The sequence below is a fragment of the Nestor notabilis genome, unplaced genomic scaffold, assembly GCF_000696875.1.
Source record: "Nestor notabilis isolate BGI_N333 unplaced genomic scaffold, ASM69687v1 scaffold361, whole genome shotgun sequence".
Lineage (NCBI taxonomy): Eukaryota > Metazoa > Chordata > Aves > Psittaciformes > Psittacidae > Nestor > Nestor notabilis.
The window spans coordinates 57,577-83,323 of NW_009913998.1; the positions used below are offsets into that span (position 1 = coordinate 57,577).

Here is a 25,747-nt window from a genome sequence, read left to right on the forward strand (position 1 = left end):
ACTAATGAAGTTCCTCCCTACCATTCTTCTTTGAACAATCTTTCACAAACATAACCTTTTAATTTCTCTAGTCTACTTAATGTTCACAGACTCCTCCATCTTTTTTTTTTTTAATCAACAAAGTGACAAAACACTACATGATGGGTTAAAATTCTAAATGTATTTTTAAGAGTGTAGAAAGACAAGACCATACGGGTTAAGCGAACATTTGAACTTCTAAGCTGAATCTCCAACAGTTTTCAGCTTCATTCATCACTGATGAAAAAATGATTTTAAGAGATGCACTGAAGAAACATTCAAAGTCAATGTATCATAACTTGGAAAAGAAACACTAAGAACAATTGGATGGCTCTGATTTACAGCAAAAATAAGCATAAATTTAAAGCCTATATGGCAAATCATTTAGCTAGGAAATTTATAGAGAATGTCATACTTTAACAGGGATATAAGAAAGAATGAGAAGGAGATTTCCCTTTCACTGACAACTTAAAAATGGGGAGGTAAAACTAGGGAGATAGATCTTCACATCCACTAAAACCCTTAGAGATGCATTTGAAAAGCAAAACAATTCCTTGAATATGTAAAGCACTTCTTTATGAAGAAACACGAGGACTGATTTTGAAGGTAATTTACCAAATACTTTGACGTCAATGGAAGATAGCTGTGGTTTCTTCCAGTGACCCTGGTTTAAATTACTCCTTGTACAATGTTTACCATGGGAACAGTAATACTGGTCATCCTACTGCTGGCAAATTCTCCCAGAGGATCTTCTCTGCCCATGTAAATTAACACAGTACCAAAAAAGATAAGAAACCTTGACCCTAGAACTTGCTCTGCCCCACTTTGGTTTTAGATCAGCTGATATGTGCAAAAAGTATCCAGCCTTACCTCCACTATGGCTGCTGGAAAACCCATAACACTTGAGGCCCCAAGAAAAAGGCAGTTTCACCACTGATATTGAATCTGATGGTAGGATTTGTAAAAATATCAGGTTACTTAAATACAAATCACGCATGCAGCCGTCACCCATACATACATATATGTAGATATAAATATGCAAATATATCATGTATACAAACAAAACTATTAACCACACTTAAGCTCCTGCTGGAATTGTATTTCAAATGCTTAATTAATTATGATTAATTACTGTTTAAACATTCAATGAGTAATTCTATTTCCATTTTTTAAAAAAACAGTATAAACTGCCTCACTACACAGCCCCTAAATTTCTAACACAGTAAGACATATTCAAAGTTAAGCAGGAAAAACTATTAGCATAAACTAATCTAAGTAATAATTATAATTAAAAATATTTAACTTGAAGTAAAGAGAAAGAAAACCTGAAGTAGTTTTTAAGCAGACTGAGAAAGAAAAGATGCTTCAAGCAATGCTAAGTTATCCAAGACTTCTAAATTCTGTACCCAAACACTCACAGACAGTCCTGAAATTAAACTCCATACCTTGGCTCTATGTATAGTATGAGAACTGATCAAAATGTGAAGTTAAGTTCTAGAAATAGCCAAATATTCAGAATTCTGGATACCTAAAAATATCAAAGTTGTTTCTTCGGAAAGGGGAATACAGCAGAGTAAAAGATTACTTTTCTAGAAGTCTAAGTATTTACTTTTGACTCATATCTGACAACAAATATTTTTTTTTATAATTAAAATTATCTTACATGTTTGAATGCAAATGCAGAGCATCTTCCAAGATACCATTCTTTCTGTTGTCAGTTCATCCTTTCATTTATATTTCATATCACATTACTAATTCAGGCAAGCAAAAGTCTGATCTCTTATTTTTTGCCTGTTGGCTCTTTATCCCTTGCCTGGAGTGTGAGTGAAAAGTAGCAAGAAAGAAGCCACTTACTATTGATAGAGTGCTCACTGGCACACTAAGTATAACTGTCAGAAACACAAAAATTATTTATTAGCAGGTTGAACTGCCTTCTGGGATTCTATGAACTGCATCAGAACTTCCCTCCCTTTCTTCAGTCTGTAGTACTGCCTGTAAATAACTTAAAAAGTCACAAGGAAGATCTGTCTCTTGCTCATTGGAGATCTGTACTTTATTTTCATTTTTTGGTTGTTAGAATTATTTTGTTTTGTCTGATCTTTACATATTATGACATAAAGAAAAAAACACTGCCCAGAAACACTGTACTGCTATCTAAATGAAATTGAACAATCCTTGATGCTCAGGGCATTACAAGAACAGGAACTACAGAGAACAGTACACTACATTCATGTGTTTTGTTCACTATGTTGTCTAGGCTGTGTGTTAGAAAGAGTCTGTTCCTGCTTGGTTGGAGGATTCTAAAGTGGCAAAACACTACATAGCCCCACTAGGTAAATGGAAGGAATCAGTTGGATAAACATATTGAAGAACACAAATATAAAGGCTGGATTTGTTTATGAAAAAAGGAATATTGCAATTCTGAAGATTTTTATTTTTACCTATAAAAAGTATTTATTTTAATTGTTGTTATTGTTGTTGTTGCTATTACTAAGCTGTAATTTCATAATGTATACTTATGGGGAAAGAATGGAGAAAACCAGTGCAATGTATCTGAAAAACTGACTCTTTGATTTATGAGATTTGTGTGGATTATAGCTTCATATCTGGCATGAGTCAAAGTATATCATAGAATTCTCTCGTAGTTAGATTAAGCAGTTTTGTTTTCTGCTGCACAGTATATCCTTTTGTACTACTTGATTCTTATTTTTTTTATGATTCCCAAAAGATTTTTTCATGTCCTCTGGCAAGTTAGTTTAATAGTACCTTTTCATACATATATATTTCCTGGAAGTATATTAGAAGACAAAAACATCACTTGTTTTATATCTAACAGTTTCAGCCTTACACTGCCATCAGTTAAGAGATGCTTATAAAGGTTTTGAGGAGCTGCATTATACAGGTTTGACATATTTTTCAACTAATGGCAATGTAAACCACAAGACAATGGCAAAATGCAGAAATGAACTCAAACTCATAGTCTATCACTGTAATGAATGCATATTTCTGAATGCCTCTCAAGAAATTAACCATTTGGAAGCAATCTTTCAGAATTATGTTAAAAAAATTACACTTGAGCAATTTATTAAATACTTTAGTGAGGCCTATCATTTTCAAAGCTGTTAGTTAACTGCTTATTCTATTCTGAATAGGCTAAGACTTGAGCTCTCCATTAACATTCAACAGGAAAGCGTGAAAAGTTCTAGGTAACAGTAAACAAAAGATTAAAATGCACGGATGCCTTACGTGGTAGGCTAAATTGATGCAATTATCATAGGACTATATGAATATGAGGCAATAAAAATTATCACTTATCCACTTGCTGAATTAAAATAAATGACATCTATGTAAGTGGAAAACTATGGTCTGTCCTTCTATGAACATTTCTAACAAAATCTGAGGTCCAGTTGTAAGCCCTTTTGGGATGATGGTCATGTTAACTTCACCCATTCTGGCAAGGAGAAGTAGTGCATTTACTGATTGCACATTCCGTATGAGTAGATAACTGTTTAAATACTATACACAGGTTTCTTTAGTATATAAGTAAGTTTAACAACTATTGCTATCGAACTGACCCATACATAATAAGGTTATACAAAAAATAAAAAAAAAATACTACTAAAAAATCAGACAAGAAAACCTAATATAAAAAATCGCTCATGGAAAAAGCCAAAAGAATACTAACTGCATCATGAAAGTGTCCCATAAAAAATACAAACCACCAACCAACCAACGAACGTAGCATAGGAATACCTCCTTCTTGCTGTGGAAAAAGCTTGTGGTTTGGGGTTTGGTTGTGGGTTTTTTTGGCAGCAGGAGGATGTTTTTTTGTGAGGTTTTTTTTCCAGAGCAGATTCTCTGTATTGTCTGAATACTTATAGTTTCCTTACAAGTTTTTGGCTACTGGCACAGTTTAGGCTCCAGGAAGAATACTTCTGCTGGATGTACTTTGTTATGGATTCTTACTGCAGCCATCAACGGACTGCAGAACTAATATTAACAGTTGTAAGAGAAAGGAAACACCAGCAGAAATGCACCAGGCCATAGTAATTATTGCTCTTGGTTCTCTCTGGGTAGCTCAATTATAACTGAGTAAGAATTTCAATTACAATTACTATAAACTTGGAAGAGGCAAGGACTGCATATCTGTACATTCTGAATGTTCTGTTTTCATGCTATTTGAATTGTTGACATTGTTTTCTTCAGTTCCATCCAACTACAGAAGTTGTAGAAATCATTAATGATATCATGACAAAGTCATCTTGCCTTCATGTTACTGGTAGTTGGGTTCACAATGTCTAGTAATTTTGTTCACAATGAAAAAAAAAAAATACAGAACAGTTCATGCAGCCACTCCTAATTAAGCTGAAAATACATTTGGAAGCTCTGTTCTGGCCTAGTTTCGTTTATAGAACTGAGGTGATCTAACCTAAAGGTGTATGAATGGCAATGATTCTTTCCAGTTTTGAGACAGAAAAGACATGAGAAGGGCCATAATTAATTATTAAATCGAGCATCAATTGATATCAGAAATGCATGATCACTACATCTCTTGAGAAAATTGAAAAAGCACACTTCTAGATCATGCTCTTAAGAATCCTGCTTAGTCGTATCTGAATACTCATTAAGCTATAAAATTTCTAAGGATATTGATTATATTTTTTTCTTCATAATTTTCAAACTCCAAATATCTCTGCTTTAGAATTTTAAGTATAGACCAAAAGTAAAAAAGTTGTTGGTTTTGTTTGGGTACATTCCTTAAGAGCAGACCTTCCTGAACAAACTTATTATGCAATGTATTTCCAACATACTGCACTTTCAGCCAAGTTCAACTGCAATAACTTAATCTTCAGATCATATTCTCCCTGTAAAAATAATCATGTAATTCATTTTGGTTTATCCTTCAAAACAAAATCCCCCTCAGCTTTCATTAAGCAATAAATATTGAGTAAAATCATTAACTAAGGAGAAACTACCACTACTTTCTCCATGCTTCTTTGATTAAGGACTGACAGAATGGACCCAAATCTTACTGTAGCTCACTTGGATATAACACTAAAATTCATGTATCCAAGTTTAAATTGCTTTATATTATCAGTAAATTTGCCCTGCTACAAAGTAAGTTCTTACACATATATACTTGGTGGCAGAGTGGCTTTAAATTTGAGAATGAAGCAGGAAAGATTCATGCAAAAAACCAGTATTGTTTTCCGTAAATGAAGCAGTCAAAACGCATTAAGTAATTCAGCAAAAATATTTTCACCTGATCACAAACTCTCTTTTCCTGCTGTTCTTTAAAACAGAACCAAAACCCAGTGGTTAAACTATTGTACTGATCTCTTTTGACCTGAAAAAAGATGTTTGAATTTTAATCAACCAAAAAAGCAAAAATAAAAAATGCGAAGAACTAAATGTTCCAGTGGATTTTCTTAGATTAATTGGGTGAAAATTCAAGCAGTATTATTGTAACCATCAAACAATTAAGCCACATTTTAACTATGAAATATTCTCAAAGGAACGGATGTTGCTAACAATTTAACTAAACATATTTGCTTTTATGTCACCATTTACTACAATGTAAAACTGCACGAGACACAGCAAATTCATAGCTGGATTGCCCCTAGCAATATTTTAAATTTACAGGCACTAACTTTTACTGAATCTACATAGTCAAAGATAATATGTGGATAAATATATGCTTAATTTACACAAAATTACTTGTTATCGTATGAAATATATGCTATCACATTAACTTTTATGGTTAGTTATGAGCACCAATTATCTTATGTGCATTTTTATGCCTTTTTAAAACTGAATGTCAAAATTACATACAATAAAAAAGTAGAATAATATTTGTGTGTTTTTTAATGACAGCACAGTAAACAGGTAGAGACATGTTTAAAAGATACCTACACACAAAGATTTTCTAATATTTGGAATTCAGAAAAAAAGGTGACATTTATTATAGACAAAACTGCTCAAACATTAGCAGTTCTTCATGTCTGCAAAAAAAAGCACCCTTTGCCTACATTGAAAGTTACTTGTACTTTGTTAAGATACAAAATTTGGCATTTGGTTTTTTGTTGGTTTGGGTTTTTTTTTTCTTTTCCACGTTGGTGTCTTCACCTAACAAATGCATTAATCAAAATGTTTATGTCTATTGAAATTTCTTTTTTACAAGACTGAAAGCCTAAATCCTACCTGTTTACCACTCTGTCTGTCATGATTTATAAATATTTTAATCAACAACAGTTTTCAGTCTCAACACATGCCAGTTAACCTAATTGAAGTGCTAGACATAAATTTGAAAACCAGGAATTATTAACAGGGAAGTAGGGAAAAACTTACCTAATTGTCACTTACTACAATAAAATAAATATTCAGGTGCATATTCTGAACCAACTTAGATGACAGTTGCAGCTTTTGTTTCATAATGGTCATGATGCCAGTAACATTCATAAAGGCCCAAATTCAAGGCCGTATTTTTCACCATTGCTTCAAATACTAACTCAAATTCAAAACATTTTACCCTATATGTGTTCACTTCACTGAATTATTTTCTTCTACTTAGCTGCATCCCATGTTGGTTTTGCTGTTTCATATGTTCAAATGGACCTTAACTAATGTCTACAGAAGTTGATAGAAGTATTTTCCATGATCTTTGGTGGATGCTGTAATAGCCCTACAGTCTGAAGTTATATTTCCTAAATCTATTAATTGAACTATAATTTATCTGATGCACAAAGAATTTACACAACAGACAGTACAAACAGGATAATGAAATGCATAGAACATGAAATAAAGTGACATTACACAGCACCATCTATGAAGTAGATTTATTACTTTGCTAAAGTTGCAATAATTAGTAAGAACATTATTTTTAATGGCGCATGCTAAATATTAAAATGAGAAATTCATGGTGCCTGCTATTTTCTACACTGGTGGATGATTCTTTTATTTTTTTTTTTTCCCCTCAACTCTACTGCTTTTTGGACTAGCGAAAATGAATAAGGAAAGTTTCTACAAAATCATATTCTGTTCCTGACTAGTATTAGTGCTAACGTTTGATATGAAACTGCAAAATAATTGCAGTTGAAAGTTGAAAACTACAATGAAATTGAAAACTGTCCACACACTAAGGGGAAAGTTTCTATATAAACCCCACCAGTTGCTTTATACATGGAGCAATCCTCAGATGCACTTGCATTTCTAATAATTATAGCTTTATTACGAAGCACTCTTATTTTAGTCTGAGACAAGTTCCAGAGGTTAATTACCAATTTACAAAAATATGAATTAAATTCTGTTTTCTGTTTGCAATTTCTTACTTTCAATTTGATTTAATGTTCCTTCCTTTTCTGCATTCTGAAAGGGTAAATTAGAAAGTATGATTTATCTTCTCCACATAATTCTCTCTTCCCTATAATGTCATCATTTCTGCTCATATATTCCTATACTCTAATTGAACAGCTTTACTGTTTTAAAATGGATTTTTAAAAATATAGTAAAATTTGAATTGTTTTAGCCCAAACTAAGAAATAGTTGTATTTTTCATTATAATAGAACAGCAAATATTTGAACTACAGTAGTTATCTTTGTCATGTGGCAACAACAAAAAATATTACTCTGTATTAGAGTTTCATCTGTAAAATATGTCATATCTATGAATAGCTAGTAAAGACTTTGAAATCCTGAAACCATGATACATTAATTTCTAAAAATCAAATGCATCTATTATTTCCCAAATAATAAATAGCTTAAAAAAATTGCAAAACACATTGTTTATATCTGTCTAGAGAAGAATCCATTACCTTAATTTTATTTAAATTTTGCTTTAATTAAGAATGACCCATTGTAACCCTAAAATTATAAGAAAAACAGTACAATTTTCCTAAGCTTAATATATCAATGATATACAACATATTTTTTCTCCCTCCTATTATATTCAATGATCAACTCCTACAAGTATACTGTCAAACCTACTGATGAGTCATTTTAGCATGGATTCTTTTATAAACCCCTCCTAAAGACACCTTCAAGGTTTTTAATAAATCCTAGAAACTGAAGTCAGAAGCTGTTACCAAAGAAAATAAGCAAATCTGTGTCTGTTGATCTAAGGATATTCAAAGAATATGCACAGCGTGCAGTAGCAAAATGTTAGCAATATCTTAGTTCAACAGTTTGAAATAACACTTGGATATTTGCCTCATCCTCTATCACACTGTAAAAAAAAAAAAAGAAACAGGAGACTTCTATGCTGCAGGAAAAAAATCATGTGTTTTACACAAGAAGGATACATAAGAAATTTAAATGCTCCCTCTTTCAAAAGCAAAGCACTTTTTCAATAGATTGAAGTTTGTCACTAATTTGAGGGAAGAAGCAGAGTACTCCAGAGGACCTCATAAAGGCACATAATGAAGTGTGAAACCATATTTTGCAATGCAAAAATATATGGACTTCTTAAAAAAAGAGGGGATGAGATCATTCTAAGATTGCACAACAAATTTGGTATTTCTATTCAGATTTGCAACAGCCTTCTAGACAGAAGATTAGTTTAACATTAGGCATCACAGTAAAGGAATTCTCTAGTTTAGAGTGCGTAATAATTCACTGTTGCCCTTCACTGTACATTAAATGTCACCCATCAGAATGACAGGAGAAAAAATTATTACGCTAGGTAGTGACACTAGAGTCAACTACCTAATAGAATATCTGTTAATATAGGCACATTAGATGTGATTTTTACATACAGAATAAATCATTAAAGTATTTCCAAGAGCAACATAATGTTTCTCTAAATATTTAAAATTGTCGAAATAGAACATCCTTTAAATAAAAACAGTAAGTTACAAAACTTAATTTTGGTAATATGTGGTCATGTGGGGTATTTTACAATATTTATTTATATTGTATTTTTGCACTTATATGTCATACTAATGCTAAAAAGTTTTGTCATCAAAAATTAAGATCTGGAGAATTGTTTTGTGTAGGGTGGCTTTTTTTTTTTTTTCAAAATAAGAATCAAAAACTTTTATCTTTTATTATCTGTACATTAAAGATATCACCAAAATCCACAGGGATGGCAAATTAAATTAATGAAGTAATTTTTTTTCCTGAGCAAATACTAGACTATATGACAACCTCTGTTCAATCCAGCATGTTTTTTAAACATATTTTATTTTGGAAATGTTACTATTGTCATCAATTTAAGCAGAGCAATCACATGCTTAAAATTTAAGACAGCTTTGTAAAGCTTGATGAACTGAGATCTTCAATTTGATGTGAAATAAATAGATACACTGACTTAAAAGAAAATCTATAGCTGGATTCATAAGGCACATAAAGTTCCTTTTGCTGGCCTGTGCCTCCTAATGGCCATCTGAAGAAAAAGAACAGCTTTCAGATTTGGGACTTTAATAAAGATTTACCAAAATTCACAAAAAGCTACTGTGGTTCTTTTTCAAGTAGTCATGAATTAATTGTTTATGATTTTTTTTAATATTATAGAAAATAAATAATTCTGTATTTAAAGTACTTTTTAAAGTCAAAAATTTAGTATAATTGTGAATCCAAGTAATTCTGTGAGCTTTTGCGTCTACATCTTGATCAATAAGCAAAGGGAATGTCTCACGTTTCAGCAATGGGATGCAATCATCCATACACTTTACTTGTTACCACATTCCCATTCACAGTTTTGGCCTCTGCCACACTCAGGTGTAGTTCAGAGAGACAGGAAGTGGTGTTAAGCGCTGTGGGTGGGATAAGTGGGATGATGGTGCATTTAGTCATATGAAACATATGCCACACAACGTCACATTTATTCTGGGCTAGAAAGCAAGCCCTGGACTCCAGCCCTTGATAAGTATATACATAGTCTTCAGGTTCTTCTGTGGTACTATTAAAATCAGTGGTACCTATCACACTGACTTGTGCAGCATGACAGGACAATCATTCATTGTCTGATTGATTATAAAATGTTTCATCTTTTCTCATTATTCTTTTACAACTCTCAACTGTACGATAACTGTACAAATATTTCAGCTAACGGTAATGGAGCACACAGGCTTTCTTCAGGAGCACAGGGACTCTGCTGAATTGTAGCTTTACATCTTTTTTTTTAACTATATATAAAACGATCATCTAGATACAAAAAGGTATTAATGCCTCTTTTGTTGATAGCACTGACAGTCGGGAACTGCCATCCTCACGTACTTGTCACCCATGTGCCTCCTTCAGAGCATTGTCAATGAGCTGGAATTCATCCCTCCACCTCACCAATTTGATAAAACCCTGTCAGGTACTAAGTATGTCAGATTTTTGCCTCAACTCAGGATTTCTTCCAGACTATGTTTCCAAGAAATTGTAAATCTAGAAGTAGTATTTCACTGATGTAAGGTCTAGATCCTGACTGCTTCTGACATACGCAGTAACTCATTCTTTTCTACAGAAATAGACTACGGATACTGCTTTCTCTTTCTTTTTTATTGAGGAAGGACAATTATACTATCTTTTTCATTACCAAGGGCCACTAACTTGAATTCATTTTGTATTTAACTCTGTCATTTGAGTCAAATGTACTGCTTCTATAACCACATAGCCTACCCACATCTTATCTACCATTATCCCTCTGTCCAGATAGCCAAAACAAATGTTTGTGACTTAAAGAACCTCAGAGAGATTCAGCTGCCTAAAGACAAATGTCTCAGGATTTTCAGATTTTCCAACATATTCAAGGTTATCTTTAAGGATCTGTGATACAGGGACCTACAGGCAAGTTTTATATTTCTGCAAAGGCAGATACATGGGATAGCTGCGTGCTCCTCTACCATGTATCTGCACAGTTTCCATCAAGTTTCAATACTTACAAACACATTCTTTTCACACAAGTTAATCTGAGATGTAACTTTGGTTTTGCTTCTGTATTTCTCACATCAACTGCTCTTTCCCAAGACAAAGATAAACTTAGAGATGATTTTAATGTCATTACCATAGGCTAACCTGTACAGTTATCCTACCTGCGTCATTTAAATCTCATCCAGAATTCATGTGAGAAAAGCCTCAAGGCCAAAATCAATACCTGTCTTTCAAAATCATCCTCAAAATTCACTTGCTTTGTAATGTAGACCGTAAACTGAAATGTAGTCCTGCCTAGGTAACTGATGAACTATGACTGCTGATTCTGACTGCTTAGAAATGTAATCATTTTTCACTTCTTTTTTTCACACCTGATAGAAAATTTCATCCTACTTCACTATTTAAAGTATTTAACTACTCCTTTTGAAATTTGAATTCCTTAATCAACCATTTAGCAACTGTTCTGTAACAGCAAGATATGACCCTGCTTGGTAGTGGTCTCTGAAAGCTGCCATGTGTTACAAGAAAATCCAATTAAGCATTCAGTACCACCAAGAAATCTCCACTGCCTTCAGCTGTGGAGTCATTTACATCCATGCATAATGCCACAACACCATTATCTTTCGTGGTTTTGACTTTTGCTTTTGCACAGGCACAAAGGACTATACAGCATTGAAAGTCAGGATGACAAGGAAGATGTTGCAAACATTGACGTTTCCCATTGGCAATTTAAGCTGAAGGCAGAATCGGGCTTCTAGCAGCAGTAGCACAGAAAGATATGAGGAGTCTCTGGTATCCATCTACCTAGTAACTTTGTATAATTACAGTTACATTTGAAGCAAGGTGAAAATTCCTCTCATTCCAGTAAATGAAAGGCACACTGACCAGGATTTTTACATGATTAACTACTCACTCTCCTCTAACATGCCCGTTTGGAAGAAGGGGAGAGCAAAAGAGAGAAGATGAGAGAGAGAAGTGTGTGGAGAATAAATATGACTAATTAAAATCGTTTTTCAGATTTTTTTTCAACTTGACATTAACTTTGCCATGCTCTGTGAGCACAGCAAAGCAGTACAATGTACAAAATTCTGCTAACTGCTTCCATTTTTCTTCTGGACAGGGCTCATTGGTTACATTATGTCAGCCACAAAACCAGAGAATTTTCTAAGCAATGGAATTCTTTCACAGAAACTTCTCTGAACCTGCATTACACTATAAACCTTTCTAATTTTCACTACAAAATATCTACCAAGAAAATTGCTCCAGGACATGAACTAATTGCTGTACTACTTGTTAGCTGAAAACTGTCTTCTATCACTGGTGTTGGTATGGAAACACTGTATATCTACTCTACAAAATGCTATTTCTCATGGGAAAGAACAAGAACTTCAAAGATCTGGAAGAATGAAAAGAAAATGTATAATCTTCTTCTGCTACCTACCACCTCACTATTTACCCCAAGAAAAGTTTTCCTTGCAGCATTCTTGCTCCCCATAGTTGAGGAAGGAAATTGAAATGGTAAAAAGGCAGTAGCTCTGGGTTGTTTGCTATCTTTAGTCTGGTGAAATTACATGAATGATCCCATCAAGCTGAAGTAACATTGCCTTCATGGTTCTCACAGCTAGAGGCTATCTGCTGCAAAGTCTTTAGGCAAATCCTAATTAGCAAGTGCAGGTGCCACATACATCTAATGGCCACACAAAACAAAACAAAATGAAACAAAACAAAATGAAACAAAACGAAACAAAACGAAATAGTATAATGACAACAAAGTGCCAGAACAGGCCTATTTAATAAAAGTTACTAATATTTAAAATACTCTCTCATGTGCTATTAAAATGATTAATAGTGAACATTTTGACGTTATTTTCTTATAAAATCAATTATATCCCTTAGCGATATGTTTTTAAACTATGATGCTGAAAATTTTCAATATTGTATAATTATTTCCCTGCAAGAATACCCCTGTTGCTTAAGAAAGAACTTCTGATAATACTATAATAAAAACATAAAGGTGCTCACCATTGTTCTTAAGTCTGAAAATGCATGATTAACTTTATCCTAAAGCAGTTTCACCATCATTAAAATTAACACAGGGTGATTTCCATAGATGAAACAGAAATGTCTGGGTGACACACTACTGATTTAGTTTCAAAACAAACAACAATTGTTTCAAAAACAATCACCATACATGTTTTTTCAGACACATTTCTGGTTAAGCCCTGCTGGTACTTAAACGGCTCCTCCTCTCTGAGTTAGAGAGTGGAGGATTGCATAAGCCAGGTAAACTTCTGGCTAACAGCTAAATGATAAGTAATTCTCATACTTCTGCTGACAGAAACTTGTAGGCAACAATCTTACTTTTCTCCAGATCCTGAATAACACTTAAAGTCAATAAATATTCCTTATTTATTTCCTTATTTCTTTTAAAGATATACTTCTGTTTTGAAGTATAATGTTTAACCATGACCCAAGAGAGAAGTGCTCTGTCTTTTGAAGAGGTAAGGTACTGGTAAGTTTATTTTGGTTTGTGGTTTCCTTTTTCTGTTTTATTTTTCCTCCAATTTAGCTTTATTTACATATTTTCAGAACACAAGGGATAAAGCTGGTAGACAGTTGGAGGAATTTAGGAAGTCTGGTTTCAGCTAAATTTGCAGAAGCAAAATTATTTCCAGTTCTGAACTCAGAAAGTGATATTAAAAAAAAAAAACAACAATAAACCAAAAAAACAAAACAAAACAAACAAAAAAACCCCCCAACAAACTGGACATTTGATTATTCACTTAAAAATACCTAAAATTAGCCTAAGACTGTATCTGTTTTACTAATATTACACAACAATACGAGGTCCATTTTATAGAACAAGTGTAAAATCCATACAATTCTTCCATTACCCATTCCTATCCTTTAAGTAATCCCTACACCAAAGAATTCAAGTGAGAACTTTGAAATACTATCCTATATAGCTAGGATTTTCTACAAGGTTAATAAACGTCATATCGTATTGGCTTTGCTTCCAATGATTTATATCTCCATCTTCATTTAGATCATATAAAGAAAATAATTGCATATAGGTCTGCATATTTAGCAAAGAAGTAATGTTAATTTTCATATATTTGGCTTTTTAACATAAAATCTGCCTTTCAATCCTTACAGCCGTCTTTGGTCAATATTATTGTATGGGTTGGGGTCCTCCATAAGCAGGGTAAATAGAAATCATGCCTGCTAACATGCCATTTTCCATCCTGTCACTATAACCCCTATGTTTTTCTTGAGGAAACTTTTTGCTTTTAAGTCAAGGTGTCCCAAACAAGATGCAGGTGTCAAATTTCAATAAATAAAATGTCTTAGACATCAGCTTTTCTGTTTTCATTTTTGGGAAAAACAAAACAAAACAAAACAAAACAAAAACCAACAGCTCAGCATCTGGTTGAATTTATTTTCTTATTTATCAGACAATCTGTAAATTCAATCATTGATGCTAATGGAAAAGGAGTCAGTCATTTAACTTGCACATTTTCAAATTGCCACTTGTATCCAATTATTAATAAAATCTTATGACAGCACTGTAGTACCTTCTCGGATTCTTATTGACTCTATTCCCATTCAACTAAATTCTTGTGTTTTGTCCTTTAGGTTGGAGGGCTACATGGTTTTCTACATCTCATGAAAAAAATGTTGCTGTGCATTATGGTGAGAGTTACAATTTCTTCCTCCACACTAACATTACACAAGCCAGAGCAGAAGACATGCAAAAAAACAAAACAAAACAAAACAAAAAACAAAACAAAACCAAAAAACTCCACCCAAAATAAAGCAAACAAGCCTCCTTTTCTCAACCTCCAAATACATAAAGGAGACTGATCTTTCTCAAAAAAATTATTTTCACTTGAAAACACTCAGATTCATCTGTAGAGGAACCCTTCTCTTCAGGCACATTTAACAGTATTCCATGCTATGGTTTGCTAAATAAATACACAAAGTGCCACTTCTAGATTTGTGTCTTATTTTCTTTTCTTGTCACATATCAGGGAAAGAAAATGTTTTGACAAAACAGAATCAAATTATCCAATATGAGAGAAGAATATTTAACACTTTTTCTGGAGACTCTTAACTTTTTTTCCAAGCAAACTATTTCATTCAAGCAACCCAATATTCTTCTCCTGTGCTATATGTGTTGGTAATAAGCAAGGTCTGTTAAGTATACAGATGAACCACTGTACATGTCACCACAGTGTGAAGATCTTTGAAAATTAGATGAAATTGTTCCTCAGACTGTTTTTTACCTTTCTCAGCAAGGACTGTAGGATTATTTGCTAGTGGATGGCAGCCGTACATACAGACTAACAAATAACTATTGGTGGAAGGTATGAAACATTGTTTTGTATGATGTTATAGAACTCTTGATAAAACAGTCTTCAGCTACTGACTCACCTATAGAACCTGTTTAATGAAGGCATTTGAAGACATGAAATGAATAAATGAGATCTACCTTGCTTGTAGTTAAACCCAATCAGATGAAGACAAATGAAAATTTCTTACAAGAAATGTCACAGTTTTACTGCTGAGATACTTTCAAAAACAAATGACATGGTATGTATGTTTATAATATTTTAACTCAGTCACATAGCGTGTCAAAAATTCACAGAAAACTAGGCACATAAAGTCAAATATGAATATATGAGCTAATATTGCATGTGTGTGAAAAAAAATGACAACACACATGGCAAAATGCCTTCCAGCATCTCAGCTTGTTCTAGATGAAGGGAATGCAAACCAAATTATTCAATGGTGGCAGGTGGTTTGAAATAATACTGTAGATAAACAGTGAATGGCATTCAGAAAGATGTCTAGCAATGATATGTGTGAAGCAGAATGAATCAATCAGAACAATTCTAGTCAGTCAAAACTCAAAACGGAAGAAGGCCAGAGAATAAACTCATTATTTCAGAAGCCATTCACCAAGGAAAACTTAGGAGATTTTACTAGTAAAGATAATTTATCAAACTGAATCCTCTGTAAGAGCTTTAGCAAACAGCCTTTAGATCCTAAGATACAAAATACCGCTAAGATACAAACCAATATATAAGAACCTGACATATTTAAGCAGTGAAATATTAAGTGTAAATAAGAAACTGAAAATAAGAGAAATCATGGTATGAAATGTAGCTCATATGTTTATATGTATGTTTATAAATATATAATACATACAGGTAAACAAGGACGGCTTATAAAGTGAAGTCAGAATGCATATAGACAGAAAGAGCTGTCCAGCTAAAGAGAGATAGTGATCTTTCTATAGTTCTGTAAATTTACTTGTCTCTGAAATACTTAAGCAAGGAGAATGAAGAGACTGAATTGCTGGTGGTAAGAGACATTAAATTCCTTAAGGGTGGATGGAGTTATGATTCAGTTCAGACATTTAAAATACCTAGGTTCTTGAATAATTAGTGATGGATTGAAGAACCTTGTGATGGCTTTCAGAATAATGAGAAAAAAATCAACAGAAAGGATGGAAAGAGGTTGTAGGCCATCTTCACTTTTGTACAGCATGATACCACCATACTCTTCACACACACACACAAAAAAAAAAAAAAAAAAAAAAGGTATTTTCTGATTAGCTTAATCTACAAAATAACAAGAAGTTACAAAAAACATACTGATGGAGCAAGTGCTACAAACAGATACATGTTACAATGTGTTTTCCTTATGGCACAAGTCAACAGACCTACTGATTTGTTTCCTAAGAAGCTCCTACACGTATCTTAACTCTGCAGAAGACAAAGTTTGACACCACACAGGAAGGAAAAAAAAAAAAAAAAAGAAAAAAAGAAAAGGAAAAAACTTCTTGACAAAAGAATCCAGAATTGACCAGATGTGTTGAAGTAAGGATACATTTCTTCTTTAAAGTGCATGTGGATATTTAGACATGGGAGGCACTATATCTTCCGTTGGACTACCAAGACAGATGAGTAACAAGTTCTTCAGCCACCCTCAGTTAAAATATTTCAGTTGTTTTGCTGGCAATAGTTTCTTCCTATATTTGATACATGGCAAGTAGTATCTGGGATGTCAGACTGATCTACCACCAATATAGACAAGAAATTTTCTCTTACTGTAATCTCGAGCAGTATTTTAATAGAGGCTGTTATTTAGACGCTCTGCTTGTACATAGACTTGGAGAACTCTTGATAGTCTTGTATCTCCCTGAACAGCTGAAGGAGACTAACAGCATTCAGAAGTAATTCAAGAGAATCCTGAGGGGTTAGGATGAGGAGCTCATATTGAGTTGTTTATTTATATATTAGAGATTCTATAACCTGACAGTGAACCCAGATAAATCTCTTGTGTGGGAGGCCAGAGATATCTTTCTTAGTGTCAAGATACAAAGTGTCTTTCTGAGCATCAAGATGCAAAGTGAGAGATTGCTGCTTAACTCATTGCTATGTAGTTTTTTAGCCACATATCCTCATCTACATTTAGACTTTATAGCACAGATTACAATCTGTATCATAGCTTCTCAAAATAATTACACAAGTTAGATGATGACCATAAGAAAGTATTGTAATTCCTGTATGTTTCACATTTTTAATATTGAAAAAAAACACAACCTCAAAATAAGTTCTGTGTGCTGACCATTGAAAATTAAACTTAAATACTATTACAGATTATGCAGATTTATGCATTAATATTAATGGCATACAGTATAGTAAACTCCCATTCTGGTTCACCAGTTTAAAGCTGTCATCCACATTTTGTGAAAAGTGATACTCAGAAATATCTGAATATCTGATATCTGATCTGATATCTGAGCATATTTGAAATAACAAGTGCAAGTCAGCTTACATTTCCAGTGACTGCTGTCCAGGCAAGATGACTATACAATTACAGTTAATTTTCTTCCTAGCAGCTAGAACAGTGCTGTGTTTTGCTGATAGCACACCAATGTTTTAGTTGTTGCTAAGTAGTACTTCCACTGGTCAAGGACTTTTCAATCGCACATACTCTGCCGGTGCGAGGGGCACAAGAAGCTGGGAGGGAGCAGAGAAAGGGCACCTGACCCAAACTAGCCAAGGGGGTATCCCATACCACAGCATGTTATGCCCAGTATGTAAACTGGGGGGAGTCATCTGGAAGGGGACATTGCTGGTCGAGTCAGGCTGGGTATCGGTCTGCGGGTGGTGAGCAATTCTATTGTGCATCACTTGTGCTTTCTGATCTTTATTTTTTTGCTGTTTCCTATTATTATCATTACTGTTATTGTTGGTGTCCTATTGTCACTATATTATGTTTTATTTTATTTTATTTTAGTTATTAAATTATTCTTATCTCAACCCACAGGTTTTACATTCTATGATTCTCCTCGAATCCCATCCAGGAAGGGAGGGGTGAAAGTGGGAAGTGAGTGAGCAGCTGCATGCTACCTAGTTGCCAGCTGGATTTAAAACACAACACTATATATAACATATAGCAGGATAGACTAAGTGAAAAGCAGGTGCTTAATAATTTGCTTATGAGTACAAGAATTAAGATTTAGTCAAAGATTATATGAAAAGAAGCAGACTATACTGAATATTTTGGAAGCAGTCATAAGTTGCAACTTGGTTTAACTGAAATAATTGTTATGGAGCAGTTTTGGAAAGTTCATAATTTTTTGCATTCTTTTATCGTTATCTATTTACACAGTATTTTATAGTCAAGTGACAATATCTCCACTTGCATTACAACTGAGGCAAAACTATCTTCAAACTCTAAGATAGTAAGAGCAGCAGATTTCAGAGTTGACATCTGGATTGCGCAATTAGGTGATGAATCCATTCCAGAAAACACCTCACAACATACGCTGTAGTTCTCTAGGGAGGCCTCTTGTAGGAAGAATCCTTGTTAAGAATAAAGGGCAAACATGCTAACTTCCTACTTGAATAAATATCGACGTAGTAATTTAGTAACCAGAGCTCCACAGTAATTGGAAATGTAGTTCCCTCTCATTCTGCCATTAATTCCTTTCCATCATGATAGTTTTCATGGAGTAGTTTGAAAATCAATCAGATGAGCTCAAGGGCAGAAATCAGCTGATCAAGAAATATGAAATAAGAATGAAGACTGATGAGATGTAAAGGAATATGCATGGACTCCAGAGAGATAACACTCAGGCATCTGTTAGAGTCTGAAGCAGCAGACTATTCCTAAGCTTCATCACAGGGAAAAGATTAAGATAAATGTGTGGAGATGTTTTTAAAACTCTTGTCTTCTTTTTGTATGATTTATTCCAGCTGGTAGAAGTAAAATATCATTTGGTGATGAGGAAATGTTCGTTGTGCTTTTATTACTGCTTACAAGGAAATGAAAAAATAGTTGATACTAAATGCTTTAACAGCTGAAACCAGCACAAGGGGTTGACTTATGAAAAGTAGGATAGCAAAATTCTGCTGAAGGGAAGAAAAAGCAGAATGTCCTAATGTACAGAATGTGGTACAAGTAAAGGTGAATCAAGCTCTTTAAAATGATAACCCATGATTTAATATTAGCAATTAGGGCAGTTTAATGTATATTTACACAATATTCAGTGATACTCCAGACAGGTCAGTATAAGAAGCATAAAAGCTCATTAGTGGACCATTTTATCCAGGGTAGTTTATCTGCTTCACAGCTGATCAATAAAGGTGAAGCATCATGCTAAGGCAGGTGTACTTCTTCCAGTTATGAAGATAGGTCACTTAAAAGTGCTTTATGACAGACAGACATGTTCACAGCAAACAGACCTTACTACACAGAGAAATACTTCAATGTGCAAGGAATAACCTGAAATCCAGTAAATGTGGTGGAAAATGATTGTATAAAAACATTTAAGGAGTTCAGCCTCCAACCTGTGTTTTCAGAAAAGATTCATGAAGACAAGGATGTTTAAAAACATACATATTGAAAGACCTATGCAAATAAAGCATATTTAGTATTTCTGAAAAAGTATGAAACTGATTTGCTTCATATTACCTATGCAGAATGGGAAGTATTCTCAAGTTACCAGTATATTGATTTTGCAGAGACCAAAAACTAGAAAATGGCAGATTCATATACATAGACTAATGGAAAAGGGACAATATGTGTCTATGAAGTTGGTATACAACACTGTAAGAAACCAGCATGTTTCTCAGAAATGAGACAATGGCTTGCACCAACAGACAGAAATGAAAAAAATTTGACTAGTCGAGATTTTTCATTATACAGATCAGAAAACATTGTGTGCTTGACAGAAGACAAGAAGGAGTTGGCACACTTTATTCCAGTCTTAGTTTTCCTTCTAATCACATGTAAACTGTGAATTTAACTGGAATTCTAAATAAATGAAATAAGTAAAGGCAGAGGCATAGAGGGAAGATACTGGAATTAGAAAGCTACAAGACATTAGATGACAGAAGACACTACTAGCAGTGACACAAAGACACTGCTAGCTAGCAGCAGAAACAGATCTATTACTGTCGCCACAAGAGAAAAAAAAAAAATGCTGTACCATTTTCTCAGTTCATAGAAAAGCAATAGGCTTAGTGTCAAGCAGACTGAGATTATCTATCAGTCATCAGCCTGTATGACAAAAAAAGGAACTTCAGAAAACACCATAACTATTTAGATTTAACAAACACAAAAAACAAGATTGAGGTTTTCATACATGTGAAGGAATCACAGCCTACTATAGTTCCCCACAAAGAATGACAACTAACAAAACCAGCGTAGAACACATACATGTTCATTCATATGTTCATTTTTGCATAACAGTGCAAAACCTATAATGTCTACATAAACAGATGACTCATCATTTTGGGGGAGGACTACAAGACGAAAAGGACATAGAAAAGCCCTACAGCTAACAAATCAATCTCCCTCCTAGCTTTTTGAGTTGAGTATGCAAAGATAGCAGCTTTTTATACCCGGTTGTCCTTATATCTGGTTGGAAGGAAAATCCAATGCTCTTGCAAACAAAGGAAAAGACTAATGAAGATTTATGTTACTTTTTTTCTCCATTTATGCCTAATGTTACTCTTTTCAGCAATTCTCTCTCAAAGATTCTTGAATCTTCTACTGATTTCTTCCACTTTCCCTAAATATGACCATACCACTAATTAATGAGTGAAATCCAAGTACCATAAAAAGAATTGTACTTTCCATTTTCATTGTACCAAGCTCTTATACCCCAATACCATCTGGAAGACAATGGTAAAACAATAAAATCATGAAACATTTGACAGAAAATGGGAGGTTTAAATCTAAAGACAAATATTCTACACTGCATACTTTGATGTAATTACAAAACATCATATCATAAAAGACATGCTAAGTACTGCTCCAAACATAAATACACCTTATTACAAAACACGGTAATTATTATGAAACACTGGTAGTTAAACATTCATTATGGAAGGATTGTTATGAAATAGAAATCTTAATAAGACAATCTAGGTGGAACCTATTAATTTAGTCGCATACAGTCCAACAGTTTCATGACACCAGGACTGAAAAATACATCATCAGCTGTGTAATACCTAACTTATAATCTGTACTGAAAATAAATAGCCAGCACTATACTGCAAATTCCTCTTCACTACCACACTTCAATTAGCAGTAGCTTCCTTTACCTGATGCATACGTTTTGTGAATTCTGTTCTCAAAAGCCTCCTACTTTTGAATATCTTTTTTTTTGTCTCTTTAGTATTCAGTGGGAGATTTCATTTTTAGCTTACACCTGTTTCCCTATATGAACTATAGTGTTAGAAAATGCTATTACATACTTTTAATTCATTCTACATTATGAATAAAATCTGTAGGTTATCTTACATAATCCTAGATCTTTTATTTCTAAATTGATACCAATATTTGATTAAGCAATTAAATATTGTTGAAAAGCTTTAGATATGAAGGCTGATATAAACAGGCATAAAAAAAAGGTATTTTATACAACTTTATCAAAAAACCCAAAAAACCTCCTCTGCTCAGTATAAAACATATTTCATCTTGCTTTACAATGAAGACAATGCTTCCAAGTGCATAAGGAATTTATGTTGCTGGTCACAAAAACAAGTAAGTGAAAAAAAGTTCAGCTATAGTGGCCTACTATGTAGCTCTTCTGTTTAAAAAGGAAAGTTCTTCCCAGTTCTGCTAGTGAGATCAGGTGTCTGAATAGCTTAGCAAAAAAAAGGTTTCAAGAAAACATCTTTCCTACAAAATATGAAAAGACGCATTTTCAAAGTAGGAGCTCAGCCATATGACTTCTGCTAACATTACTGGGAGCTGCCTATGCACTGTGCATCATGCTGAAAAACTCCTGCAGTGATAACCATAGGTTTATAACTTTTGGACATACATATAAACATTTTACATGAGGTGTTTCAAAAGGTAATATTTGTGATTTATGCTCAACTCTGCTTTGAGAAGTATCTGTTTCACAGGAACACCTCAGAAATTAATTTTCTCTCTGGTTATGTAGTCCACTAAAATCTACTGTTCTTTCAAGAAACTTTCAGTAGAAGTCTGGCTTTTTAAAGCAGACTTCTAAAGAAGGCACATAAGCGAAGTTATTATGTGAAGTTATTAATTACAAAATATGTTTCAGTGTTATCTATATTACTTCAATATCTCATGTATAGGTGATCTTGTTAAATTGTTTTTAAACCTGTTTCCCCTTAGTAGAGGAACAATATAATTCCTCCAAAATGAAGCAGACAGCATCAGGGAAGGATGGAGAACCCTGCTGTCAACTACAGCACAATAGGTAAAGAAAAAAATGAAGTTATTCTTTGTTACACAGAATGAAATCATAAAAATCTTCATGCTGAAGTGAGATTAAATTATCAAATACAAAAATAGTAATAATAATAATAATAATAAAATCTTATTAAAGAGATTCAAGCCAATAATACTAATATGTATTTGATTTAAAAAAATATTTTAAAGTGACCACCAGGAGGAATCTGCAAAATTTACATCCCTGGGAAATGCTGATTTACTGTTATAATATTTTTTTTTTTTTACTGTCACAGCAAAAGTTAAAGTTACATCATGTAAGGCTATTTCTGGGAGCATCTGGAGTCAATCTTAATTACTTAAAAAGGAAAAGGTAAATATAAAGGGAATTTTTGACAAAAGATGCTTTTCTCCTTCTCTAAAGAGAGCCCTATATATTAAATCAATTTATAATTTAACAATTATTGTATGGAGTTTCTTAACTCCAAAAGGTCAACTGAACATGCTTCCAAATAGTCTCAGTTTTTAAACTATGTGAAGTATGTCAGGGATTTTATCTAGCAGACAGTTAAAAACTAAATAGTCTTACCCTACTTCTAAGATAATAATCTACATTAAGTGATTTGTTTTATAACAGGTAGAGGCTCAGTTTTGACCTCTAGGATTAACATGGGCAGCTAAGTACTCAATTCGAGATTAAGTAGCATAGCATCAAATGAAATCAGCCTAACAAAATAAAATATGTCAACCGCTGTCTTTTTGAATACAGCATAATAGGGAAAAAACATTTTATAAACTTTCTAGTGTCTCTAAATTTATAAATAAAAGGAGAAACTTGTTAGTATACTCAAGACTTAGTGATATAACAAACTGGAGACTTAGTATGGTGGTGGAGAAAATTAATAGTGAGAACCCTCATCATTAATTATTCTTCTGTACATCGTGAAGTTAAAATATAAGAGTATGAAAGTAAGAGAATTTTTGTGACTTTTGACAATTATTAGTAAGAAAAAGATTATAACAATTGCCAAAAAAATCACAAAAGTTGACATGTTACCTGGCTATGACAAAGAGCACACAACTGACACCCAAGTAAGCCAGCAGAATATACATCCAGATATCAGGGGAGAGAGGATTCAGGAAGGAGAAGACGCCGGGGTTTGTACCATTGGGCTTGCGGTACAAAATACTTATTCCAAGAGTCATAAAGGGCTTGGAAAAGTCGATGACCTTCTCTCGAACATAGGTAATTGCCAATGGTGCAACTGCAAGGTCAGCTTTCTGTTAACAGAAATACAAAAAGAGAAAAAAGCTGTAAGTCAGAAGAAACACGTTGAAGCAGACGATCAAATTAGGCAAAACTCAAAGTTCATATGGAAGAGATTTTTTCTTGTACTAGGTAGGCTGAAATTTAAAACTCTCTTCTCCCTATAATGAAGGAAACAGATTTATTCTGCTTCCTGCTTGCTAAACTGACATAGCACTTACAGAATATCTAAAGCATTATTACAGGAGTAGAAATGAAGAAAAATACTGCTTCCTGCAGAAAGTATGAACATCCATTATCTTATCTTCTAATACTTTTTAAAATGTACATATCAAGATATGTCTTCCCTCTGTCATTCCTTCACTGTGCCCTTTAGAAGCTAACATATTTGTGAAGCAGATGTGAATATGCTTTTACAAGTGCAGGGAAAGGGCCAGGAAGCAGTTTTCTTATTTTAGCATAGAAGTATTGGTTCAAAATGAAGAACTTTTAAAAATGGGAAATGATACACCTGAAAGGCTGCTTCACAGAGTACAGCTGTTCTTACTAGTTTACAAAAATCACTATGAAACTTTTAGATAACTATCAATTGTAATATTTAAAATTAAATCATACAATATGATACAAAAGTATTTTGTTAATTTACATGTAGTTTTTGTTATTACAGTAATAATTCATAGGAGATTAGTGAACGATCTATAATATTTTTTATTCAAAAGTTAATGGAAATCATAAAGACAAGGAATCTACACCATCTACTTCTTAATCTGTCAACACCTCTTGAAAGACTACTCTTCATGTGTCTATGTGTAGTTCTGTGTGCGTGTACCTATGCACAGATGAAAGAGGGAAGTTCAGAATGAGAAATTATACAGTACAAGATTTGACAAGTTGTAAACTAAGAATTCCTTGTAAAATATATGTAAATATAGGTATGTAATGACAGAAATGGTACAAGTACCATAAAATACTTCTATACAAGTAACATAGCTGCAAATAACACCATTTTCAGAATACCTGTTCTAAAACAAGATACAAAGATTTTATTCCCTATAAAATCATATAAATTCATACACTTACATATTTTGCTCAGTTGGTATCATGTATACTGTGGAACACTCACAATCCCACACAATATTCTAGCATTTCAAAGTTCTACTATAGTCTATTGTTATGAGAATTAACATATCATTAGATCTACCCTAGTAAAATACTTCTATGTTACAATGTGAAACTCTTTTGGTTCTGTCCATTTAATTTGGTAGGGTTTACTGGTCAAAAACATGACATACACTTAATTTCCACTGGTGTTCAGAACTTATAGGTATTAATCAGACCAGTAAAGCTTTATTCCACAGCAGCTGAGTTATCTATTACATACTTTTGATGACATTCCAGATGATTCAGAAAGAAAACACAAAAGTAAGAAACTAAAACTAATTTGAATTAAAAGTCATAAGTCAACATGTAGAAGTTGGAGAAACATAACAATTCAAGCTATTAGTAGTTTGTGAGGCAACTAGAAGTTCTTGCCATAAGAGTCTGAAGCCAATTCACTAGAGACTGTCAGAAGATAAAACTTTGCAAAGATAGAGAAAGCAGATGTAGATCTTCTGGAATTCTATTGGCAGTTGTGAATTTTGGTCTTAAAACAGTAACAGGTTTGAATAACAAACCCTTTCTTTTAACAAATGCATTTGGAAATCCAGTCCTTGGTCATTAGATGAAAAACAAAACCATATACAGTTGAATACTGTTTGTAACTATCTGCAGTGGAGGAAAGCATTAGGGAAGTTCATAGATCTTGCAGATGAAATTAGAAAAATAACCAAACATGAAATAATGCATGTCTCATGACAGAACAGGTTGATCATA

General features: G+C 33.4%; 1 protein-coding gene across 1 annotated transcript in view; it reads right to left on the reverse strand.

The window, feature by feature from the left end:
• LOC104412660 (glutamate receptor ionotropic, kainate 2-like) overlaps positions 1–23,886 on the reverse strand; it is a gene marked incomplete at both ends in the record, with an annotated part of 47,822 nt that extends 23,936 nt beyond the window's left edge. Inside the window, one exon of the mRNA XM_010023441.1 lies at positions 23,663–23,886. Within this exon, the coding sequence (XP_010021743.1) occupies positions 23,663–23,886 (224 nt within the window). The remainder of the gene's footprint in view (positions 1–23,662) is intronic.
• Between the last annotated feature and the right edge of the window lie 1,861 nt (positions 23,887–25,747).